The sequence below is a fragment of the Rhinatrema bivittatum genome, chromosome 8 (assembly GCF_901001135.1).
Source record: "Rhinatrema bivittatum chromosome 8, aRhiBiv1.1, whole genome shotgun sequence".
NCBI lineage: Eukaryota > Metazoa > Chordata > Amphibia > Gymnophiona > Rhinatrematidae > Rhinatrema > Rhinatrema bivittatum.
Window position 1 is genome coordinate 203,208,489 of NC_042622.1, and position 25,376 is coordinate 203,233,864.

The following is a 25,376-nucleotide window of genomic DNA, read 5'->3' on the forward strand; positions in this document are numbered from 1 at the left end:
TTTCTCTACATAAGAGCATGCTATAGGGGAGGCCTATACAGTTACATTTGTACCACCACCGAAAAAGGGTCATGGATTTTTCTGTAGGTACTCCCTGGTTCACAAGAAAAACTGGAAAATTCAGATGCACCTAGACCTCCAGATTTGAACATATTTATGAAAAGGGAAAAATCATCATCCTCCCACTATTAAATCAAAGAGCTTTGCTATGTTCTCTAGACTTCAAGAAGTACATCTAAGTCACAGGAAGTATTTCAGATTTGTGGTAGGAGTATGCACTTGCCATATCATGCTATGCCTTTTGGTCTAGCATCTGCTCCACAAATATTCACCAGAAATCAGGCTTCTGTTGTGGCTTATCTATACAATTTGGAGTGCATGAGTTTTATGGATAATTGGCTAATGAGGGAATCATCTCATGCAGGGACAAATGAATCCGTGCAGATCACCAGCCAAGTGTTTTAGTCATTAGGGTTCATCATCAACTTCCCCATGTCCCATCGGAGTTTGATTGAAATGCATAAAGGTTGTTATCCCAGGACAAGCAGGATGCTAGTCCTCACATATGGGTGACGTCATTGATGGAGCCCTATTGCGAAAAACTTTCTGCCAAAGTTTCTAGAAATATTTGACTGGCCCTGTGAGGCCACTGAGCATGCCATGATATTCTCTGCCACAGCAGTCTCTCTTCGATAGCATCGATGAAGTCAGCAACCGAACACCATTCAAAGCACCGCCATCGAAACCGACACCCATCGATACCAGAGGCGCGTCTCTCGCCGGAGGAATCGACCGGTACCTCTGACGCCGAGGCCTTCATCCCATGGTGACGCATCAGTTGTCGAACCTCCACAGGGCTCTGTGGAAGGACCATCGACACCTTCACCGCCACCGCGTACAGCTGCTCTGCCTGCACCAGCTGTTACGCAGGAATTGTCTGATTTCATCCGTCAAGTGGGGCTCCAGGCCTTAAAAGATCAACAGATGTCGATGCCGGTGCCTGCACCGATGCCGGTTCCCGAACCGATGCCAGTACCTGTACCGATGCCGGTGGTTCCATCGAAGCTGGTGCCGGTGCCTGCACTGATGCCGGCACCACAGCCTAAGTCGATACCAAGACGACCATCAATACTGATGCCGATTCCATCGTTGATACCCGACTCGATGCCAATGTCACCTGGGGCTCCAGGACATCCTGAATTGGCACTGTACCAGCTTCTTATGAAGAAATTTGATGAAATAGCTGGTGCTATTCCATCCAAGCCACGAGAAGAAATTCCTGGACGGATACCTATCGATGATCCACAGCCAGGTCCTTCAGGAATTCCTCGTCCACCAAGATCTTCTCCAATGTCTCCACATCAAGACGATCCATATGATACATGGGATGACAGGCATACAGACACTTCCTCTGAAGGATTTATGTCTGATCCTTCCCCTCCAGAGGTAAGGAAGAAATTGCCACCGGAGGATTTATCCTTTACAAACTTTGTTCAGGTTATGGCGGACACCATACCCTTTACTCTAGTAGCTGAGGAGGATGCTAGACAGCAAACACTGGAGGTCCTCCAATTCGTAGATCCTCCAAAACAAGTCTTAGCTATACCTGTCCATGAAGTCCTCCTAGACTTACAGCATAGACTCTGGGAGCACCCATGCTCAGTACCTGCTGTCAATAAAAGAGTGGACACTACTTATTTGGTTCAGTCTGTTCCTGGCTACCAAAAAGCACAACTTCCACACCAATCAGTGGTTGTGGAATCCGCACAAAAGAAATCAAAACGAATAAGGCCGCATTCCTCCACTCCTCCAGGCAAGGATCATAGATTCTTGGATTCCCTGGGTAGGAAAATTTATCAAGGAGCTATGTTAAACACAAAAATTGCATCATATCAATTGTACATGACTCAATATCAGAGGAATCTGTGGAAACAGATGCAAGAATTTTTAACTTCATTACCACAGCAATATCAAGAAGCAGCCCAAGCACTCATTCACAAAGGACTTGAAGCTGGCAAGCACGAAGTCCGAGCCGCTTATGATAGTTTTGAAACAGCCTCCAGAGTAGCGACCTCTAGTATAAGTGCAAGACATTGAGCATGGCTTAAAGCCTCGGACCTCAGGCCTGAAGTCCAGGAAAAGTTAGTTGATTTACCATGTGCTGGTGACAACCTTTTTGGATCTAAAGTGCAAGATGCTGTAGCACAATTAAAAGAACACACAGAAACCCTGCGCCAATATCATTAGTTCCACAGGATTCTGCTACCCAGTCATCTCGCCGACCTCCAAGAAAAGACTCTAGACGACTCTTCTATCAGCAGAGGCGTTATTACTCTCCAGCATCAAGGGGCAGATCTTCTAGGCCGCAGCAAAGAGCTCAGCCCAGACAACCTAGGGCGGCTAGACCTCAACCTCTGCCGCAGACTGGACCAGCTGCAGGCTTTTGAGGCCATTCCCAGAGACCAAAGCCACCTCTTCAAACCTCAACCAGATCTACCAGTAGGAGGCTGAGTACCCTCCTTCTACAACCATTGGATACAGATAACAACAGACCAATGGGTACTTGCAATAATATCTCGAGGTTACAACTCAATTTTCTCTCAACTCCAGGAGATTCTCCTCCGAGATCTCTTCCTCTAAGCGAAAATCATATAATCCAATTACAAGTAGAATTATCCACCCTTCTGAGAGCCAGAGCTGTAGAGCCGGTGCCCAGGACTCAGCAGGGCAGATGATTCTATTCACGATATTTCCTCATTCCAAAGAAAACCGGAGGCCTACGTCCCATCCTAGACCTCAGAAATCTTAACAAATTTCTGAAGAAAGAAAGGTTCAGGATGGTCTATCTAGGCACCATGCTTCCACTTCTTCAAACAGGAGATTGGCTTTGTTCTCTGGATCTTCAAGACGCTTACGCTCACATTCCAATATTCCCTCCTCATCGCAAGTATCTGCGCTTCATGGCGGGTCATCAACATTTCCAGTACAGGGTACTACCATTCGGACTTGCCTTTGCTCCCAGAGTATTCACCAAATGTCTGGCAGTAATAGCAGCACACTTGCACAAGGAAAGTGTCCATGTCTTTCCCTATTTAGACGACTGGCTCATCAGAAGTCAATCTCAACAAGGAGCTCTGGCTTCTCTCAGTCAAACAATTACTCTACTTCACTCCATGGGCTTTCTCATCAATTATCAAAAGTCCCACCTCATTCCGTCTCACCTGCTTCAATTCATAGGAGCAGAATTGAACACCATACTTTCAAAAGCTTTCCTACCTGGGGATCGGGCAGACACACTTTCCCTACTGGCAAACTCGCTTCACTCAAAGAAACAAGCAACAGCTCATCAGTTTCTAACCTTACTAGGCCACATGGCCTCCACAGTTCATGTCACTCCTATGGCAAGGCTAGCCATGAGGGTAACTCAATGGACTTTAAGATCACAATGAATCAAAGCCATTCAACCACTGTCCTCTCCAATTCAAGTAACTCACCAGCTATGTTTATCTCTCCTTTGGTGGGCGAATAAGGACAACTTGCGCAAGGGCCTACCCTTCCAGCAACCAGTCCCACAGATAACTTTAACTACAGATGTATCCACCTTGGGTTGGGGAGCTCACATAGACAACCTCCAAACCCAGGGTACTTGGACAAAACTCGAAGCAACATTTCAAATCAATTTTCTGAAACTTTGAGCTATACGTTATGCGCTGCATGCGTTCAAGGACTGCCTTTCACACAAGACTGTTCTGATCCAAACAGACAACACAGTAGCCATGTGGTACATCAACAAACAGGGAGGTACGGGCTCGTATCTTCTTTGTCAAGAAGCCGCACAGATTTGGAACTGGGCTCTAACACATTCCATATTTCTCCGGGCCACTTATCTGGCAGGCATTCACAGTGTAGTGGCAGATCGCCTCAGTCGTCAGTTCCAACCACACGAGTGGTCCCTGGATCCCTTAGTAGCGACCAGGATATTTCAGCGTTGGGGGCAACCAACAATAGACCTCTTTGCATCACGCCTGAATCACAAAGTGGACAAATTCTGCGCTCTGCACAGAGAGAATCACCAGCCAGCCAAGGACGCCTTTGCTCGCCTTTGGCACTCAGGCCTTCTATAAGCGTATCCTCCAATACCGCTCATAACCAAAATTCTAGTGAAGCTACAACAGGACAAATGGGTCCATGATACTCATAGCCCCATATTGGCCTCGACAAGTGTGGTTTCCCATACTTCTAGACCTCTTGATCAGAGAGCCAATTCACCTGGGTGTAGCTCCCACTCTCATAACTCAGGATCAGGGTCGGTTGTGCCATCCCAACCTTCAATCCCTATCCCTGACAGCATGGATGTTGAAAGCTTAATTTTACAACCACTCAATCTTTCAACCAATGTATCTCAAGTGCTGATAGCTTCACGAAAACCTTCAACACGAAAGAATTATTCTTCGAAATGGAAAAGGTTTACCTTGTGGTGCACGAAAAAGAACATTGACCCTTTCTCCTATTTATGCCATCTCTCAGACTCTGGTCTCCAGACCTCATCTGTCAGAGTGCATCTAAGTGCAATCTCAGCTTACCATAACAAGATGGCAGATGCACCAATATCCATACATCCTCTGATCAATAGATTTATGAGAGGTTTAATTCACCTTAAACCACTAATTCGGCCACCAGTCACAGAATGGGACCTGTATCTGGTCTTAACAAGGCTCATGCGATCTCCCTTTGAACCCATGAATTCCTGTGATCTTAAATTTCTTACATGGAAGACTATCTTCCTCATAGCCATTACATCGGCTAGAAGGGTTAGTGAGTTACAAGCACTTGTCACGTACTCACCCTATACAAAATTCCTACATGACAGAGTGGTTCTCCGGACACATCCAAAATTCCTCCCCAAGGTAGTTACGGAATTCCACTTGAATCAATCCATAGTTTTACCCACATTCTTTCCAAGGCCTCATTCTCAAGAAGGAGAACGAGCATTACATTCTTTGGACTGTAAGCGTGCGCTAGCATTTTACTTACACCGCACTGCAGTCCATAGAAAATCCACTCAACTCTTTGTATCTTTTGATCCAAACAAACCGGGTAAAGCAGTGGGTAAACATACTCTATCCAATTGGCTAGCAGATTGCATACAGTTTTGCTATGAAAAAGCAGGCCTTCCTCTCCAAGGGCAAGTAAAGGCGCATTCAGTAAGAGCAATGTCAACTTCAGTAGCACACTACCGTTCAGTGCTAATTCTTGACATATATAAAGCAGCAACATGGAGTTCTCTTCACACCTTTGCAGCTCATTACTATATGGACAAAGAAGGACAACAAGATTCAGCCTATGGACAATCTGTCTTAAAGAACTTGTTTTCAGTTTAATCCCAACTCCTTCTACATCCAACCTGCTGTGATTTCAGGCTGCCTCATTTTCAACAACAATACTTCACTGTTGCTTTACTACAAAATGACTCAGTCTCTAGCTTGCTAATCACCCATATGTGAGGACTAGCATCCTGTTTGTCCTGGGATACAGCAAAATTGCTTACCTTGTAATAGGTGTTATCCCAGGACAGCAGGATGGTAGTCCTCACGAAACCCCGCCACCCCGCGGGGTTTCGTGAGGACTACCATCCTGCCACCCCGCGGAGTTGGGTCCGATACGTTTTATTATTTTATTTTTGCTAAAGCTTATTGCTACATACGAGACTGAAGAGAGACCCCTGTGGCAGAGAATATCATGGCATGCTGGGCATGCTCAGTGGCCTCACAGGGCCAGTCAAAAGTTTCTAGAAACTTTGACAGAAAGTTTTCCGCAGTAGGGCTCCATCAATGATGTCACCCATATGTGAGGACTACATCCTGCTGTCCTGGGATAACACCTATTACAAGGTAAGCAATTTTGCTTTAGACACAACCCAGGACAAAGCCTGTTGCCCTAATGACAGATCCCAAGCTACTGCAGGGGAAATAATTCAGACATGAATATGGTAGTTCATGCTGAGACTGCTAGGTCTTATGGTCATGTCTATTTTTTTTTTTGGTGGTTTGTGTTCCATCACACATTTCAGTATGCGGTAAAACTAGTGGATCTCAAGTATCCAGACTACAGCATGGAGTTAATTCCATACATTCACCAGTTATTATTGCCTAGATACATCCTCCTATCAGGATTCTAGTTTAGAACTGCCTATCCTGAATGGCCTGTTTGCAGAGCAGAGTTTAGCTTTTTCTTCCTATAGCCCATTTTTATTGTTTTGTTTTCCTTGTTTAGTATTGTGTTATCATTTATTTAAAAAAAGGAATAAAAGACAAAAATAGTCTCTTCCATTCAACCATGTTTTATGTTTTTCCCTCTTCATGATTGTTCAGCCATATGATTCCATTGCACCTATTTGTCATCAGAGAAAATGAAATTATTTACCTGTTATAAATGTTCTCTTATGACAGCAGTACAACAAGTAACTCATCCCTCATGACCCACATGTGTGGCTTCCTGTGTTGCTGTCATGAGAGAATACCTATAACAGGTAAGCAATGTTTCCCTATTTCCAGATTCCTTTTGGACTAGAAGACTAGAAGAAATGAAATCATGAAATATAGTTGGTTTTAAAATGTTCCTTTTTTTCATTATGGAGGTGTTATGACCGTTGGTCGCAGACGGCTGCGACCGCGTCTACTCACATCTTGTGTTACTCTGCTCCCCTCTCCGGGTCTGCTCGCAGCGGGGGCTAGCCTCTACCGCCGCTTACTTCAAGGTTACTTGTGGCAGCCGAGACCTTCCTTGGACTTTGGACCCTGATGCAGGTACTCGCTCCTCGGAGGTCTGCTTGCGCTCTCTCCAGAGACCCGGTCTCCTGGATTCCTCCGCTCCTCGGGCTAGCCCTGCGCCTTCCAGGAGTCCTGCCCGCCAGCCTCCCTGCTCCTCGGGTTGCCGCAGTGCACCTTCTCACCACTTGGGAGACTCATCTCTGTGCTTCCCCGCACTTCGGGGCAGTGCCTACGTTCTACACCAGAGACTGTCTGTGCTTCCCCGCTCCTCTGGGCAGTGCCTACGTTCTACACCAGAGACTGTCTGTGCTTCCCCGCTCCTCAGGGCAGGGCCTACGTTCTATACCAGAGACTGTCTGTGCTTCCCCACTCCTCGGGGCAGGCCGATGATCTACACCAGAGACTGTGCTTCCTCGCTCCTCGGGGCAGTGCCTAAGTTCCACAACGGTGATTGCCTGTACTTCCCCCGCTCCTTGGGACTGTACAATTATCAAACTACCTATCAGAAAACGATATACTACATACAAATCAACATGGATTCCGCAAAGGTCACTCCACTGAAACTCTTCTGATATCATTTGACACTATATTTCGGGCCTTCGACTCTTACACAGACCACATTATTGTCTTCTTGGATATTTCTGCGGCCTTCGATACCGTTGATCACCAAATTCTTATTGCTATTCTTAAATCCATAGGTATCTCAGGTGTTGTATTACAATGGTTTATTTCATTTCTATCTGATCGCATCCAACAAGTCAATATAAATAATCATTCTTCTGAACCATACTCTATTGCATCAGGTGTTCCACAGGGTTCTTCTCTATCTCCTATTCTTTTCAATATTTATCTGATACCTCTCTGCCATATCCTAGCCTCACTAAACATACAATTTAAAATCTATGCCGACGATATACAGTTTATGGTACCATACAACACCTCCTGGACCCATACATTATCTTTAGTATCTCTATATCTCACAACTATAGACACCTGGCTTTCCCATAATCGTCTGAAACTAAATCCAAAAAAACCAGAAATAGTCCACCTCTCATCAATTACTGATTCATCCATAGGTCCCCCACCCCAACTTGTATTTAATGGAACTACTATCCCTATCTGTAAATCAGCTAAAAACTTAGGTATAACCATCAATTCAGATCTCTCACTAAAGGAACAAATATCCATGATTACTAGGAACTCATTCTACAAGCTTCAGCTCCTGAAACGGCTCCGCCCTCTACTTTTCTTTCACGACTTCCGGACTATCCTTTAATCACTCATCTTTTCTGGGCTTGATTACTGTAATTCTCTTTACATAGGTCTCCCAGACAACACACTTCATTCACTCCAACTGATCCAAAATGCAGCAGCACCTATTCTTACAAACTCTTCAATAAAAAATCATATTACTCCGATACTTCAATCCTTACACTGGCTACCAGTTAAATACAGAATACAATTCAAGATTCTGTCCATTATACACTCTCTCATTTACACTCCTAATTCTGTTACTTTATGTTCTATTCTTCAAATATACAAACCTGCTAGGCACTTAAGATCACTGGACAAAAACCTTCTAGATATCCCATCACCGCGACAAGCCCATCTTGATATCACCAAAAAAAGAGCATTCTCAGTCATTGGTCCAATCCTATGGAACGCACTACCGGATTCCCTAAGATCCATATCCAATTCTAAACATTTCAAAAAATCCTTAAAAACACATCTGTTTCAAACTTCATTCCATATATCACTTACTAAATAACATAATCTCTCTTTTCCCATGCTTACAAATAAAAAGGCACGACATTATTATATATTGATTTGTCTTATATTAACTAATTATTATTTTTAGATATTTTTTATTTTCAATTGACCATTTTTGTAATTTTTATGCTTTATTATAATTTTATGTTTTTTAATTTCTTTCGTTTGCGTATATTTTATTTACTTACGTAAACCGTTTTGATTAAACATTGTTTGTAAAGACGGTATACAAATACTTTTAAATAAAATAAAAATAAATACCTTCATTTGCATCAGTGGCTATAATCACACCTCCCCCGCTTCTCGGGGTTGCTTACATCATCACCTGGAGACCCTGACTCGAGCTTCCCCGCTCCGCAGGGTAGTCTACTTCATAGCATCAGTACCTTCCTCGCTACGCAGCTCCGCCCCTTTGGGGTTGTCCCAGCAGTATTCCTCTTGCACTTCCTGCCTCGCACTTCCCAATCCTCGGGCCTGCCTAGCGCCACTCTCTCAGAGGTCTCTGCCCAGGTACTGCTCTCCAGCCCAACCTGTATACTGTAGGGTTCCTCAGTGCTGTGTCTCTCACCCCGCTCCTCGGGACCTCCCCACAGACTCTCTCCGTGAGCTCCTGCTGCACCTGACCTCACCTCCCGCCAGTGTGGACCTGTGGAGCTTCTCCCCACAGGTGATAACAACTCTCACCTCTGGCTAAGGGTCCACGAAACCCACAAAACATAACAGGAGGGATATAGCAGAGAAGGGTGTGCTTGCATCCAAAAAATGTAATAAAAAATAATCAGGGAACCTGTGACCTATTCTCCACCTGAAGAGAGAAGGCAGTCTTTCCTTCCCCTCCAACTCCTGGAGAAGCAGCCAACAACAAGCTGTCTCTCTTCCTTCTACTCTTTGATGCCAATTAGTGACTCGGAGTGAGTCCCTGTATAGTATGTTCAGAAAGAACTCTCACCTTGGGGTTGAACTATGTGCTTTTCTACTCACAGTTACTTTCATTTCTGGGGCATACCACAGTAGAAAAGTTTCAGTGGACCTTACACACTGGTAGAATTTTGCCTGAAAAGTAAGCATGTAGATTTCAAAATGCAATCTTTGTAGATACTTTTTTTCCCCCGGCTTTAGCATGCCTCCCTTCTCCAAACCCTCCTTCTCTCAATGCGAATAAAAGTCTGCATGTTCTACAGTGTGGGACTTTTTGCTGAATAGAGGTTGGGCAATTTTCAGACAGATAATTTACACAGGTAAAACATTTTTTATCCATGAACATTGTCATAAATATGTAGGGTGAGTACTACAGTTTGTGTCTGTCAGCTAAAAGATTAAGATGAAGGTGCCTCAGGAACTTTTTGCTGTTCGTTTAGTAACCTATGGGTGGTGGTATATCAGTGCTTGCTCCCTCTACATTTGTGGGCTGAAAATGATAATTCAACAGCATTTCTAGTCTTATAAAACCCAAAGAATCTTAGCCTGAGCTACAAACTCTAACCATTTGGTTGTTTGGCCTACTCCTCAATATTCTTTATGGTCTTAGCAGTTTTTCATGTTAAACCTGAGATGGGATAAATATCTGTGCAAATTCCAAAATACTTTGATTAACAGACCATGTTTAGTGAATCCTTTTTTTGCTGTGTGAATACACAAAGCGAGTGTTTATACTCTTTATCTCCCAGAGCTATGAAATCATTGTGACATAATCTGCCTATATATTTCTACACCCCTCTGATAATGGATGATGTCATTAAATGGATGGATAAATTGAACTAAATTAAGAACTATAGCCACATAGTAACCTTGCCAAATGATATGGAAAGGATAGGTACTGTGTATATATAGTCTTGGCAGGGGATTTAACCATAGTGTCTATACTTTCCAAATCATATAAAATATATCTCCATGCTGTAGTGACAGTAAGTATAGTGATTGCATTCCTGACTATACAAGTATGATTCTGCCTTTCTTCCTTAGACATGGAGAGTCCAGCATATGTATTCAAAATCTCTTGCTGACGTTAAGTTTTCTTGTCATCCGTTATAAAAGAGTCTAGTGGCCAATGCCACCCTTGTTTTGTGGTATAACTGCATCTTTCTTAACTTTTGAAATATTTGCTTTGAAGACTCTTGAAAGTCCAATGCTCTTAAAATTATGGTAACAGGCAATACAATAGGGATTCTTGTTCTTTTGTGGAAGCCAGAAAAAAATCTATTATCTGTGCAGTATCCCACCCTTTCTCAGGCAGTGATGATCCATTGTAAAAATCTAGGTCATTCTGAAACCCATGTTCTATATGTGGCAGCAAAGTATTCTATCCATGGTAATTGAACTGAGTCAGACACCATTGAGCTTTGTCAAGATTCTTAGAAACATGACAGCAGAAAACAAACATTGTGGCCTATCTAGTCTGCTCATCCACACCAACTATTCAGCTTAACAATCATAATCATTTCCTCAGAGATCCTTTGTGTTTATCCCATGCTCTCTTAAATTCAGATACTGTTCTTCTTTCCACCACCTTAATTTACACCAGGCACTAGCTTTATTGTAATTAACTACTGTAAATATGATTTACTATACATATTCGATTGTAATTATAAGTTGAATTTGCAGCCATTATTATTGTATGGTACTGTATCTTGTAAGTTTGATTTAAATGTAATACCAATTATCAAGGTTTCAACCAAACCTACTTCAATGTGTGCATCTTTTATGTGTATTTATAATTCATTTATTTAAAAAAATATGAACAAGTAGGGAAAGCCTGCAGAGGCATGAATTCAGGAATGCTTTCCAACATGCAGTGATAAAGAAAAAGTTTATTAACCCTCTAGGATGGTCTGTATTTTAGCACAGTGTATACTCAAAACATGATTAGATCCTGATGATAGATAATACTACTGAACAAATAACTCAGGATAGGGACATACGAACAGTACCTGAATGTAATCTGCTTTGAATTACCAAAAGGTGGAATATAAATAAAATATATTTTGATTATTCAACAAAAAGATATAACATTAAATATCTGTGTGTGAGTCTGACTTCAGTGCCAGGAAAAATAGTGGAAACTATTCTAAAGAACATAATCATAAAGCATATAGATAGACATGGTTTAATGGGACACAGCCAGTATGGATGTTTATCTAAGGGAAGTCTTGCCTCACAAATTTGCTACATTTTTTGAAGGGGTTAATAAACAAGTAGATAAAGGTGAACTAGTAGATTTAGTGTATTTGGATTTTTAGAATGTGTTTGACATATTCCTTCAAAAGAGGTTTCAAAGAAAACTAAAACGTCATGGGATAGGAGATGATGTCCTTTTTGTGGATTTCAAACTGATTAAAAGGAAACAGAGAATAGGATTAAATGGTCAGTTTTTCTCAGTGGAAAAAGGTAAACAGTGGAGTGCCTCAGGGATCTGTACTTGGACCGGTGCTTTTCAATATATTTATAAATGATCTGGAAAGGGATATATTGAGTAAGATGATCAAATTTCAGATAACACAAAATTATTCACAGTAGTTAAATCACATGCAGATTGTGATAAATTGCAGGAGGACTTTGCAAGATTGGAAGATTGGACATCAAATGGCAGATTAAATTTAATGTGGACAAGTGCAGAGTATTCCATATAGGGAAAAATAAACAATTCTGTAGTTACACGATGTTAAGTTCCATATTAGGAGTTATCACCCAGAAAAAAGATCTAGGTGTCATAGTGGATAATAAATTGAAATCATTGGTTCAGTGCACTACAGTAGTCAAAAAAGCAAAACAGAATATTAGGAATTAGGAAGGGAATGGTGAATAAAATGGAGAATGTCATAATGCCTCTATCTTTCCATGGTGAGATCGCACTTTGAATACTGTGTGCAATTCTGGTTGCCACATATCAAAAAAGATACAGTTGTACTGGAAAAGGTACAGAGAATGGCGACCAAAATGATAAAAGGGGATGGAACTGCTCCCCCAGAGGAAAGGCTAAAGAGGTTAGGGCTGTTCAGCTTGGCGAAGAGGCGGCTGAAGGGGAATATGGTAGAGGTCTATAAAATCATGAGTGGACTTGAACAGGTAAATGTGAATCGGTTATTTTTTCTTTCAGTTAATAGAAGGATCAGGAGGCACGGTATGAAGTTAGCAAGTAGGACATTTAAAACAAATTGAAGATTCTTTTTCACTGATCGCACGATTAAGTTCTGGAATTCATTGCTGGAGAATGTGATTAGGGTAGTTAGTGTAGCTGGATTTTAATAATGTTTGAATAAGTTCCTGGAGGAGAAGTCTATAAACTGCTATTAATCAAGCTAACTTAGGGAATAGACACTGCAATTACTGACATTAGTAGCATGGAATCTATTTACTGTTTGGGTCCTTGCCAGGTACTTGTAACCTGGATTGACCACTGTTGGAATTAGGATGTTGGGCTTGATGGACCTTCGGTCGGACCCAATATAGCAACTTCTTATGTTCTTAGTGAAGCCTTCATGAGGTGATAGCTCCTCCTCGGGCAGAATAACTTCAACTAAACATTTCCTATAACTGTTGATCAGTCTCTCACATCAACCTTGAGGAATTTGGCCTATTCTTCCTGTTGCGTTTGTCGGTCCTCGACGGCTTCGCCCTGTTTGCCTCACCTTATTCACGGCTCCTCCTGCTTACCTGGGAAAGATGGCTACCGCTGCGTCTACAAGCCGACCTCTCTGGCGTCCTCAGAACGGCTATGGTGCAGCCTCCCGCCATTGCTCCTCTCAGGTACCTACTAGGGTGCGCGCACGCAACCCACGTTTTTGTACCACCCTTGGCGCGAACCTCGAGGGCGTTCCCTTATGCTGACGTCACGCCATCCGGGTATATTACCTTCACAGATTTGCTAGCTCGTTGAGTTAGCAAGGACTCGAATCCGTTCCTGTCTACGCTACTCTGCAGCTTCCGTGCTGCCGCAGGAAGCTCTCTCTCTGCCCTTCGGGGTAATTGCTAACCTGGGTACCCGCTCCTCGGGGGCCCTCTGCTTTATTTCAGGTGCCTTACAGGGAACAGGTACTCGCTCCTCGAGGGCCTGCTCTCCCTGCCTCGGTGCCTGTACCTTCTACAACATACCTGGTGGAATCGCATACCAACAGCTAACAACTAGTGAGTACGCTTAATTCTCAGTCTATCTCATCCACAGTATCTCCTCGCTGGGAGACCTGCTGCGGAACCTCCTATCATCATCCAGGAGAGAAGGGCTCCCTCTGCCGAGGTCCCTGAGACTGCAACTACCAGACTGCCTCACTACTGCCACCTCTGGTGGAGATCTTCAAGCTGTCTAATAAAGAACTATCCTGTGTTTTGTGTGTACGAGTCTAGCCCAGTGCTGTGGTTCCTCACGGGGCTCCTCCCTGTGGGCGTGATCATCTCCACAGCACCCAAGGATCCACAAAACACATGTTATCATAACACTTCCATACAGAATGGTTTCAATTCTGTGACATTTGAGGGATTCCTTGAATGAGCATTCTCTTCAGGTAATGACACACTTCAATAGAGTTTATGTCGGGACTTTGACTTGGCCAATACAAAACACAAAATCTCTTCTTCAACTATTCTGCAATTGGTTTACTTGAATGTTTAGGTTCATCGCCGTGGTGCATGACCCACTTTTATCAGAGCTTCAGCTCATAGACAGATAGCTTGACAATTTCCTTTTAAATTTTCTGATATAAAGCAGAATTCATGGCTCGATCAAGGGTGGCAAGCATTCCAGGTCCTGAAGCATTAAAGCAGCCCCACACTCTGATTCCTTCACCACAATGCTTGACAATCAGGATGAGGCTCTTACTTTGGAATGCAGTGTTTGATTTTTTTCCAATCAGAAAACATATGTTGTTATGAACAAAAGTTCAATTTTTGACTCTCTTGTCCAGAGGATATCAGTCCTGAAGTCTTTGGGTTATTCAGACGTTCCTGGGTAGAGTCACACTAGTTCTTGGCATTTTTTCATTTGTAGACTGTCTGACAATTGTTGGATGGAGCCCCCAGGGTTTAGAAATGGTCTTGTAACCCTCTCCACACAGATGAGCATCAGCTACCTTTTTTCTTAGGGCCTCTGAAATTTCTTTGGATTATTGCATGATGAGTGCATACTAACTTTTCTAGTGAAGACCAAACCCAAAGTTAATATACTAAATAAAAATAAACAGACAGCTGTTTGGACCATTATATAGGACAGAATGCCCAAACTCAGCCATTTAGATTCACTTTGCAGGGTAGTTTACTTGTTACCCAATTATTTAAACTCCAATTAGCAAATTGTGCTAAGTAAACTGAGGGTTCACTTACTATTTCATGCACTCTGATTCTGAATTAGTCTTATTTTTCCTACTTTTTAAGTTATTGCATCTCAAGAAACACAGAATTGTTTAATGTATTGCATAAGAAAATACTGGTTTCAGTTAAACAAGGGTATCATGTTTAGAATTTTTAATTCAGGTTATTGTACTGTAGCATATTCAGGCTGGCAGTATCCTCAGGAATAGCTAAGGAACACACCATAAGACTTGACTAATGTATTTCTAGTGTAAGTATTTATTTACAGTGCTTCAAAGTTACAGAAACAAAAATAGTAGCTCACCTTACATAAGACACAAATGTCAGGTAACATACCCTGTATTGGGTGTATTGTGAGGTCCTTCCAGCTCCCTGGGGCTTCCCCAAGCTTTCTAGGCCTGGATTCTTATGCTAAGGGGAAGGGAACCTCTCTTCACCCAGAATCCCTTGCGACATTCTGCCTTAAGGAGGACTGGGTTAGAAACCTGAACAGGACTCCTTAAGGTAGAACGAGGCCATTGTTGGTACACTCCATCGCGCATATACTTGGAGTTAACAAACATTTTTTCACTATTGTAAATCTGTAAAAGTTGTGTGTGTGAGACTTTGGAAGTGTGAGAAAGATGGCTTTAAAGGTGCCTTTTGCTGCCATCATTTGCCAGCTGCTTCATTATTTTTCTCTTTTTCTGTCTTCCTGTTTTGCTCTGGGCAAATTACTGGAAGCATGAGGGGAGGCTTTTGGAATGGAGCACTGTTCAACATTCTGCAGCATTAAACAGTTTCCCTTTGAAAATAATGGGAATTGTTCTGGAGGCCAGTTCTCTAAAACTACTGACCCATTGTTTCTGTTTTTTGAACTTGTCTGAGATATTCACATTTTCTTCCTGCATTCCAAATTTGACGAATTTCCATCCCTTATTTGGAGAGTTACTGTGCCGACAGTGTATAAGAACACATTAAAAATAGATATCTAACATAGAAGTACATCTTTCATACTCTCACCTCATGCTTGGATCAGAAAAGGCTACAGCACCTAAGAAGCTTCCTTACGAAATGTAGATGTCATTATGGAAACAAGCTAGGCTTTGAAGCCTTGATGATTGGCACTCCTTATCACACGTTTCATTCCTTTTTGTGACTGTTACAATGTACCCATTATATGCGCACGTATGTATCTTTATAAAGGAGTGTTTGGTTTTATCCACTATAGTGCATATACTATATGAAAGTGTTGTATACCCATGTCTGTACATTTCAAGATTGCTGCTGTTCAGTTGTCTATTATTTATTACATAAATTAAAAGTACTCATTTTAAAAGCTTGTGCATTGCTGTTTTCTCTTATTCTGAGATTTTGTTTTTCCTTTATTTCCATAGTAATACTTAACAGAGTAGCGTGGATATTGAGTTCCAGTGTTTACAGATCTAACCATGAATAATTCTCTCTGTATAAAAAAAAAGAGGCACACTATTTGTATAAGAAGTCACTATTGACACTCTGCACTTTGCCAGAACAGAGTATTTAACGTACTGAAGTTGTTCCAAAATTTGATACAAGGTGTCAAGTGGAAATAATTTTCAGGTTGCAAGCCCTATTCCTGCTTTGATTTGGGGGGAAAAATACTGGAGAAACAAAGAAAACAGATGTTTATATATGTATATTATTCACATAATATTCTTGTTCAGATATTCAGAGGGATAGCTGTGTTAGTCTAGTGTAGCAAAAATGACACAAAGTTGGATGGCACCTTATAGACTGACCAGTTTATTGAGGCATGAGCTTTCAAGGACAGAGGCCACTTCATCAGATGCATTTTGTAATATTCTTTTGTTTCATTTGAATATGAGAACTTCCAATCCTCTCTAACTTTTTTTTTTATGTTCGTGTGTTAATACCAGTAATATATCAGTTGTACTCCATGCTCCATTTAAAGAATAATTTAAGGAACATCTGAATGTAAACTAAAGTGAATACTCTCTCATTTTAGCAACTGGAAGAAAAACTTAAGGGACAGGCTGATTATGAAGAAGTTAAAAAAGAATTAAGGTGAGTTAAATGAAAAGATATTACTAAAGATCTTGATAAAAAAATAAGTTTGTTAAAAAATGATTGTCATAAAGTGGTCATTAAATACATTTGTATATACAACAAAGGAGTGTTCAAATACATTGCCAACATTAAGAAGGCAATTTTCAATACGTTGGTTAGGTGCAAGGCATGCAGATATTTTTGTGCCCACATCTTGATATCTAAACACAATGGGGTAGATTTTTAAAAACTACGCCCACGCGTACTTTTGTTCGCGCGACCGGCGCAAACAAAAGTACGCTGAATTTTAATAGATACGCGCGTAGCCTTTAAAATCCAGGGTCGGCGTGCGCAAGGCTGCGCAAAATTGGCAGCCTGCGCGCACCGAGCCGCGCAGCCTACCTCCGTTTCCTCCGAGGCCGCTCCAAAATCGGAGCGGCCTCGGAGGGAACTTTCCTTCCACCCCCCCCCCCCCCCCCCCCCGTACCTTCCCCTCCCTTCCCCTACCTAACCCACCCCCCAACCCTATCTAAACCCCCCTACCTTTGTTGGAAAAGTTACCCCTGTCCAAGGCAGGCGTAGCTTGCGCGTGCCGGTCCGGGGGCTGGTCCAGAGGCCGCAGCCACGCCCCCGGAACACCCCCGGGCTGGCACCACAGCCCCCAGAATGACTCCGAACGTCGCGCCGCCCCCAACACGCTCCCCTAGCAAAGCCCCGGGACTTACGCGCATCCCGGGGCTTGCCTACGCCGCTGAGCCTATTCAACATAGGCTCGGTGCACGCAGGGGGAGTTTGGGGCAGGTTTTCGGGGAATACATGCGTATCTTATGCGCGTACCCGTTTGAAAATCTGTCCCAGTGCTGGGATTACTTTTTAAATGTGAGTAAAATTATATGCCTTATGAATTCCATGTGCACTTTTTAGCTGCTCTAAGGAGGGCAATTTTCAGACACACCAATACCCAGGTAAACTGCTTTGAAAACTTTCCTCAGACAATTAAAATAATGGGATTACACCTATGTTATAACTGCCAAGTTACATAATGTATTTATATACTTTAAATAGTTTAAAATAAAATAAAATTCAACTGTTGGTATTCAATACATTATAATTAAGGACAAAAATTACATATTTGTTATTGTCTGGAGCAGGTAATACAAATGTTACATATGGCTGCTTAGCATGTTATCAGAATAACATTGACAGTTCCAGGCCATCACCAATCGGCCAATACAACAGACCTGGTTGGATTCTGGGGAGCTATAGCTTGCTGATACCAACCCAACTTCTCTAGGACCTCTAAATTGAAAGTCTTCATTCCTCATCTTCTTCCTTGGGCCCATTGAAGCTGGCATAGTCCTGGAACAAGTTCTGATCAGCTTAAATGGACATCTTGTCTACATAACAAAACAGTTCCTGGCAAAGAAGAGAATGTTTTTGATGCAAGAAAAGAACCTCCAAGCATCTTTATTATTTATTTTAAAAAATGTACTATCTCCCATTCTAGACTGGTAACAAGCGTACATAATAAACACAAAAACAGGATAAAAACCCTAAACTAACATTCATTCAAACTGCCAGGGAATATTGACTATGGACAAGAAATCTCACCCAATATCTTAATACAGAGATCAACCCAAATAAATACATAATAAAATCCTTCTGCCAAATATAATTACCATATCATTTCGAAGATTTGAGCAAAAATAACCTTCAGCTGCTTCTTGAAGGTACGTGTGTATTTCAGCTTTCAAATAATGGGGCAAAGAATTCCAAAGAAGAAAGCCCGCTACTGCAAACATCCTGCCCCACACCACAGCTAGATATAACAATTCCACAGATGGCACATTGAAAACATTTTGATCAGAAGACCTTAAATTTTGAGATGACTGATAGATTTTCAATGCTATGTTTAGGCAAATGGGCACATAAGTGTTAAACTCCCTGGCTTGGGATTGATGATATTATATCAGCTTTATTACCATATATATGATACTTATTGACTCTCTTTGAATATATACTCTCCTGATTTCACCAACATTTGGAATTGGGCAGAGGAAATGCAATAAGTATGTTCCCACTTGATCTAATTTCAGTCCCCATATTGCCTCATTTCAATTTGTTCAAAACCACTTACATGGGGGGGGGGAATAATAATTAAAAAATGTATATTGACAATTCCAGGTTCTTAAGGTTGAGTTAGATGCACGAGGAATGGTATTCTCTGTGTAATCTTATATGCTGCAGTGCATTTTTGGAATGTTGTTTATTGTTGATTGTCAATAAAATATTATAAATTAAAAAAAAAACAAAACACTTACATGGCACAATTCCATAAAAATCAATGGGGGAAATGTATAAAGAAAAACTAAAACCAAAATATTTTTTTGCTGCAAATATTCTTTTGGACATTTAGAGGGTAATTTTGTCAAATCACGCTCAAGTTAGCTGGTAAATGTGTGCATAAGATACACCAAATTTCAAAGCGGACTTATCTCAAAAAGATATAGTTGCACTATAAAAGGTACAGAGAAGGGCAACAAAAATGATAAAGGGGATGGAACATCTCCCTTATGAGGAAAGGCCAAAGAGTTAAGGCTGTTTAGCTTGGACAAGAGACAGCTGAGGGAAGATATGGTATGTTCAACTGTGAGGCATGTATCCAAATATTACCCAGAGCTTTGAGATGTAGGCAATTGAAATTATTTTCGGAGCTTTCTTCCTCTGAAGGAATTCAAATACAGGAACCAAAGCCTAAAAAGAGAAAGAAACCCAAGTCACCCAGGCAGAGAAGCAATGAAGGCTCATCTTCCTTATTATCTCACTCCAATTGGGACAAAAAGAAATAACTATTAGGGCCCAATTCCTCCCATAAATCCGCTGAGTAAAAAAAAAATTTTCCAAGGTACCATTATCATCCATCTCATCTATGCCAACAACTATGCCATCTGAGTCAATGGAAATCTGTTCCAAACACATGGTCGCCAAATCCTACGCCAAGATCTGGCCCATTGTTGTCAGTGCTGATAAGGTTAGAGCCATGGAAATTGGTGCTGGAGACCTCAGAGTCATTGATTCTAGTACCTGAGTCAGATACCTCTTCTAGCAGATTTCCACCAGGAAAGGACAACATGGCTTTGGTCCAAAAGGTGTAGCATGATTTCATAATCCACTACATGACAAACAAAAACCCACTACCATCACAGCAATATACTCTGATATTGGTGAAATCTGCAACAAACCTACACGATTCATAATAAAATTGATCCCTTTCATAGGCCAAAATAAGTTGGAGAGTCTCACTCTTCTTAAACTCAGTTCATTTCTCCATTACAAATAAAATATTCAGATATAAAGACCTTTGAGGAAGAGATCACGTGATGTGCTGAGCCGTGAGGACGTGCGGATCTCAGGCTCTCAGGCCCCCCACCCATCGCGGCACATCGTAGCGCGCAAATTGCTTTTCTTTCTTCTTTTGAGCCTTACCAGGTCTTACTTGCATGTCCTCCATCCGCACCTGGTGCAAGAACTCGCCGGCGATGACCACCAAAGGAGGGAGGAGAGACAAAGACAAACCGCGGGCTCCCGAAGCTAAAATGGCGGACAACGGAGCGGGTGAGTCGGCCCAGGATCCCCCGGCCCTCACTCTCCTGGACATTAAGGCCGCGATTAAAGAGGCGCTCGATGAAAAATGGTCTCTGCTACACACGGAGCTGGGGGAGGTCCGGGATTCTATTGCGGCCCTGCAGCCCCGCCTTGATCATCTGGAGGCACGGGTGTCGGGGGTGGAAGATGGCGCCGGGGCCGTGTCGAGCAACGTGGTGAATCACGGGAAGCTAATCACGGCGCTTACACAAAAGGTGGAGGACTTAGAGAACCGTGCTCGTCGGGACAATTTGAGGTTCCTGGGCTTCGCTGAGGATATTGCGGACACGGCACTTTGCCCCTTGCTTGAGGCCTGGTTACCGGAGGTTCTAGAGCTGCCTGCGCTCGGTGGGAAACTGGTGGTAGAGAGAGCCCACCGGCTAGGCTCCCGCCCTGCGACTTCGGGCCGGCCCCGCTTAATTATTGCTAAAATCTTAAACTCAGCCCATAAGGCTGAGATTTGGCGGGCATCCCGTAATAAATCACCGCTCTTATATCAGGGCAAACCTATCCGGATTTTCCAGGACTTCTCCTCTACAGTCTCTGAGGCCCGGCGGCGTTTCTCGCCTCTCTGCACTACTCTTCATAATCGAGGGGTAAAGTTCTCCCTATTGTACCCGGCTCGCCTTCGGCTGTGGCACAACAATGCTGCTTACATCTTTGACTCTCCGGATCAAGCTCAGCAATTTGTTGACAAGCTGCCTTGAAGAAGACACGGAGAAAGCCATATGCTATCCAACTACACCATGGTGTGGTGCTGCATCTACTGTTCACAACTGAGGAGGTTTTTTTTCCTCATTGACTCTTTGCTGTACCAGGCCTGGTCTGCAGACTGTTTGTGCATTTTTTAAGGTCGGACTGCGGGCTGTGGTCTTACAGGCCTACAGAGTACTAATCCTTGGCTGTGGCCCTGTGAGTGGGCGTCCAGTTGACGCATAGTTAGCTTTTACTGTATGTTGCATCCCATTGAGAGTTGTTCCTGATAATTTCTAATTGGGGGGACCTGTACACATCTCTACGGATCTCTAGCCTTCTTCATGAAGGCCTGGGTGGTGGGAAAGTGGGGACAGGGTATTTGGGCACAACAGGTGTCGGGGGGGGGAAGGGTAGGGGGGGTGAAGGGAGGAGGGGGCGGGGAGGGGTGGTCGGGGGGTGGGGGGTTTGGAAGGGGAGGGCCGGGGGCGATCAAGTACAACAGTGGGGGTTGTGTGTAATGGAGGTGACTGCATTTTGTGTATGGAGCGCTCGATTGCTATACGGGGGGGCCTCGGCTGGGAGGGCCTTCTTCGTTCTAATTCTATCCCACCTTGTGGCTTCTATCCCTGTAGGTGTTCACAATGAGTAAATCTACAAAGTTGCTCTCTTGGAATGTGTGCGGTCTTCACTCGCCCATCAAGCGCACGAAAGTGCTCTCCTTGCTTAAAAAACATTCCGCTGACGTGGCTTTCTTACAAGAGACCCACTTAACGGATGACGAGCATGCAAAGCTTCGTAGGACCTGGGTGGGGGAGGTACGATATGCCTCGGCCTCCTCCAAATCAGCGGGAGTGGCTATTCTTTTTCATAAACAGCTCCCCATTACCATTAGCACGGAAATTAAGGACCCCCTGGGGCGTTATATCATTTTGGTTGCAGATCTGTATAATTGCAGGGTGGTATTTTGTAATGTCTATGCGCCTAATACCTACGATCCCCGTTTTTATAGGGGTCTGTTTGCGCACCTATTACCCTATCTATCAGACATCTTAATTGTTGGAGGGGACTTTAATACAGTCCGAGATCCTCAGGTGGATACATCCCGGAGCCGGGGCTGGGATTCGAATGCCGGGAGGGGTCCCACTCTGTTGGAGACTCAATTACAGCTCCTGGATGTTTGGAGGACCTTGCACCCGATGGAGCGTGATTTTACCCATCTCTCGAGGGCGCATGGTTCCTTTGCTAGGCTTGACTATTTCCTTATGAGTACGCACGCTTTTCATCGTCTACAGGCGGCGGGCATTGAGAGCATAGTAGTCTCCGACCATGCCCCGGTGTGGATGGAGGTGCAGTTTCAGTCCCACGCCACGTCACAACGACATTGGCGCTACCCATATTACCTTGCCCGGGATGAGAAGTTCAAGGACTTTCTCCTACTTAAGTGGAAAGATTATGTGGCCAATAACCATGTTCACGAAACTCAACCCATTTTATTTTGGAATACCGCTAAAGCGGTTTTACGCGGCGAAATCATATCTTATACTGCCCAGCGGCGTAGGGTCCTGGACCGCCGCATTTTGGACCTGAGTGTACGGGCACGACGGGCCAGGGTTACTTGGATCCGTTCCCATTCGGCCGTAGACAAGGCTATATATTTGTCTAGCCAACACGCTCTCAATGCTCTGCTACATCAACGTGCGAAGAAAAGTTACCTATATTATCAATACAAATTATATCAATACAGTAATAAGGCAGGAAAACTGATGTCTAATCTTATAAAATCCGCCAGGCGCAGCCGCTATATTCCGGCACTCTGCACCTCCTCTGGAGGGGTGGTTCGGGATACCCCCACTATTTTAAAGTGTTTTCGGGATTTTTACTCCTCATTGTACTCCTCTGAGGGAGGGGACCCGGGTGACTGTCAGAGGTTTTGTGAGGGCCTGTCCTTACCACAGCTGACCCTTGAGCAGAAGGAGAGGCTTAACGCTCCTATTTCTCAGACGGAGGTTTCTGCGGCCATCCACAGTTCTAAGTCTTTCAAGGCCCCGGGCCCCGATGGGTTCTCAGCGGAATTTTTCAAGTTTTTAAGGGAGTCTGTGTCCCAGCCTTTAGCCCTGGCCTTTACAGAGTTGGTGGGTCGGGGTTTTTTTCCCGCCCATGATAACTTGGCTCATATTATCCTGATACCCAAGCCTGGGGGGGACCCCTTACAGACAGCATCGTATCGCCCCATATCCTTGTTAAATTATGACCACAAATTACTGGCTAAGATTTTGGCCGAGAGATTGGCTACATGCATGTCTTCCTTAGTTGGGGAACATCAGGCGGGCTTTGTACGCCAAAGATATGCCCTGTCTAACATCCGTAAGATCCTTGCGGCTATGACTCTGAGCCAACGACTGTCCTGCCCATACCTTGCTATCAGCTTTGATGCTGAAAAAACATTTGACAGGGTGGAATGGAGGTATTTGTTTTATGTTTTGCAGCACATGGGTTTTGAGGGCTTCTTTTTGCAGGCTATTCAGCTTTTATACACAGCCCCTCGAGCACGCATTGTGGCTAATGGCTCGCAATCGGAGGAGTTTGGGGTTGAGCGGGGGACCAGGCAGGGATGCCCGCTTTCTCCTCTCCTCTTCCTGCTGCAATTGGAGCCCCTGCTCCATAAGATAGCTGCCACTCGGGAGGTACAGGGTCTTTATATGGAATCTGGGATTTTTAAATATGTGGCTTTTGCAGACGATTTACTTATTTTCCTTACCCATCCCCGCACTTCCCTGCCGCCACTCTTACAACTGTTGGGGACCTTCGGGACCTTTTCCGGGTTTCGGCTTAATGCGGCCAAATCCTTTGCCTTGGCCTATCCCCCCACCTTGAGAGATACTTGGGGGGCTGGGTTTCCGCTTCAATGGGCTGGAGACACTATTCGGTATCTGGGGGTGTACCTTCCCTCGAACCCAGACTTAGTTTACCAAGCTAATGTGCCTCGCCTCCTTCGTCTTACCCAAACTACGCTTACCGCGTGGAGGTCTCTTCCCCTTTCATTAACGGGACGAGTTGCCTTGTTTAAAATGGTATTGCTCCCCAAGTGGCTTTACTTACTGCAGAACTTGCCGCTCCTTTTACATAAACGAGATATTGCCCGTATAGAGGGAGTCCTGAACCGTTTTCTGTGGAGGGGTGGCCGGGCTAGGCTTCCCCTCCGGTGGCTACAAAACGCCTGGGGGGGTGGTGGGCTGGGGGTTCCTGACCTCGCTCACTATAACCTTGCCTGTAACATGCGGCTTCTGCGCAATTGGTTGCAGGGCTCCTCCCATTATACTCCCTTGTCCTTGGATCGGACCATGCTATATCCACTGACCCCTGCTTATGTGTTGCAGGCCAGAGCGTGTTGTCTCCCTTCTGATATAAAGCATCTGGCGATCGTACGGCCGATCAGACAATCTTGGAGCCGTCTTACTCGGCTTTTGCAGATTCCCAACATTTGTGCTTATTTCATGCCCTTCAGGGGCAATGTTGAGTTTCAGCCGGGTTCCCAGTCTACCATGTTCCGGATGTGGGAGGCCAGGGGGGTGACCTATTTGGGCCACTTATGGACACCAGAAGGGGCGTTAATGCAGTTTCAGGAGTTTCAAGGTCTTTATGACTTGGGCACCTCCCATGTGTTTCCCTTTTTACAAGCACATCACTATCTTAAGTCCTTATCTCCGGCTACCAGGGACTTAGCCACTTATAAGTCTCTCGATGATATATTCCATTTTGGGGCGACAGCTACACCCTCCTTGTCCCGCTACTATAGGGCCCTTCAGAAGCGGGCTCAGGTAGATGTCTGCTCTACCCTGGTTGCTCGCTGGCATGCTGATGGAGTGTTTCAACTAACTGGTTTTATTTTACGTGTTTGTTTTCGGCGTATAGCCAGGATCTCTACCAACATGTATTTTAGGGAGATGCAATACAAGTTTTTAACCCGGGCTTATATATCTCCCCAGAGAGCCCATCAACTGACCGTGGCTGCCACACCGTTTTGTGTCCGTTGTCACGGAGTGGTGGGCAATTTGTCTCATGGTTTTTGGACGTGCCCCGGGATCCGAGAGTTCTGGCGCCGGATTGCGGACTATTTAGCAGATCTGATAGATGTGGCATTGCCTATATCCCCCTTGTGGTTTTTATTTG

At 43.8% G+C, this 25,376-nt stretch overlaps 1 protein-coding gene across 8 annotated transcripts in view; it reads left to right on the plus strand.

Annotated features, from left to right (window-relative positions):
- CUX1 (cut like homeobox 1) overlaps positions 1-25,376 on the plus strand; it is a 1,076,531-nt gene that overhangs the window by 722,631 nt on the left and 328,524 nt on the right. For all 8 annotated transcript variants that reach the window (XM_029612600.1, XM_029612603.1, XM_029612599.1 and 5 more), the window contains exon 12: positions 16,825-16,883. In XM_029612600.1, the coding sequence (XP_029468460.1) occupies positions 16,825-16,883 (59 nt within the window). The remainder of the gene's footprint in view (positions 1-16,824; positions 16,884-25,376) is intronic.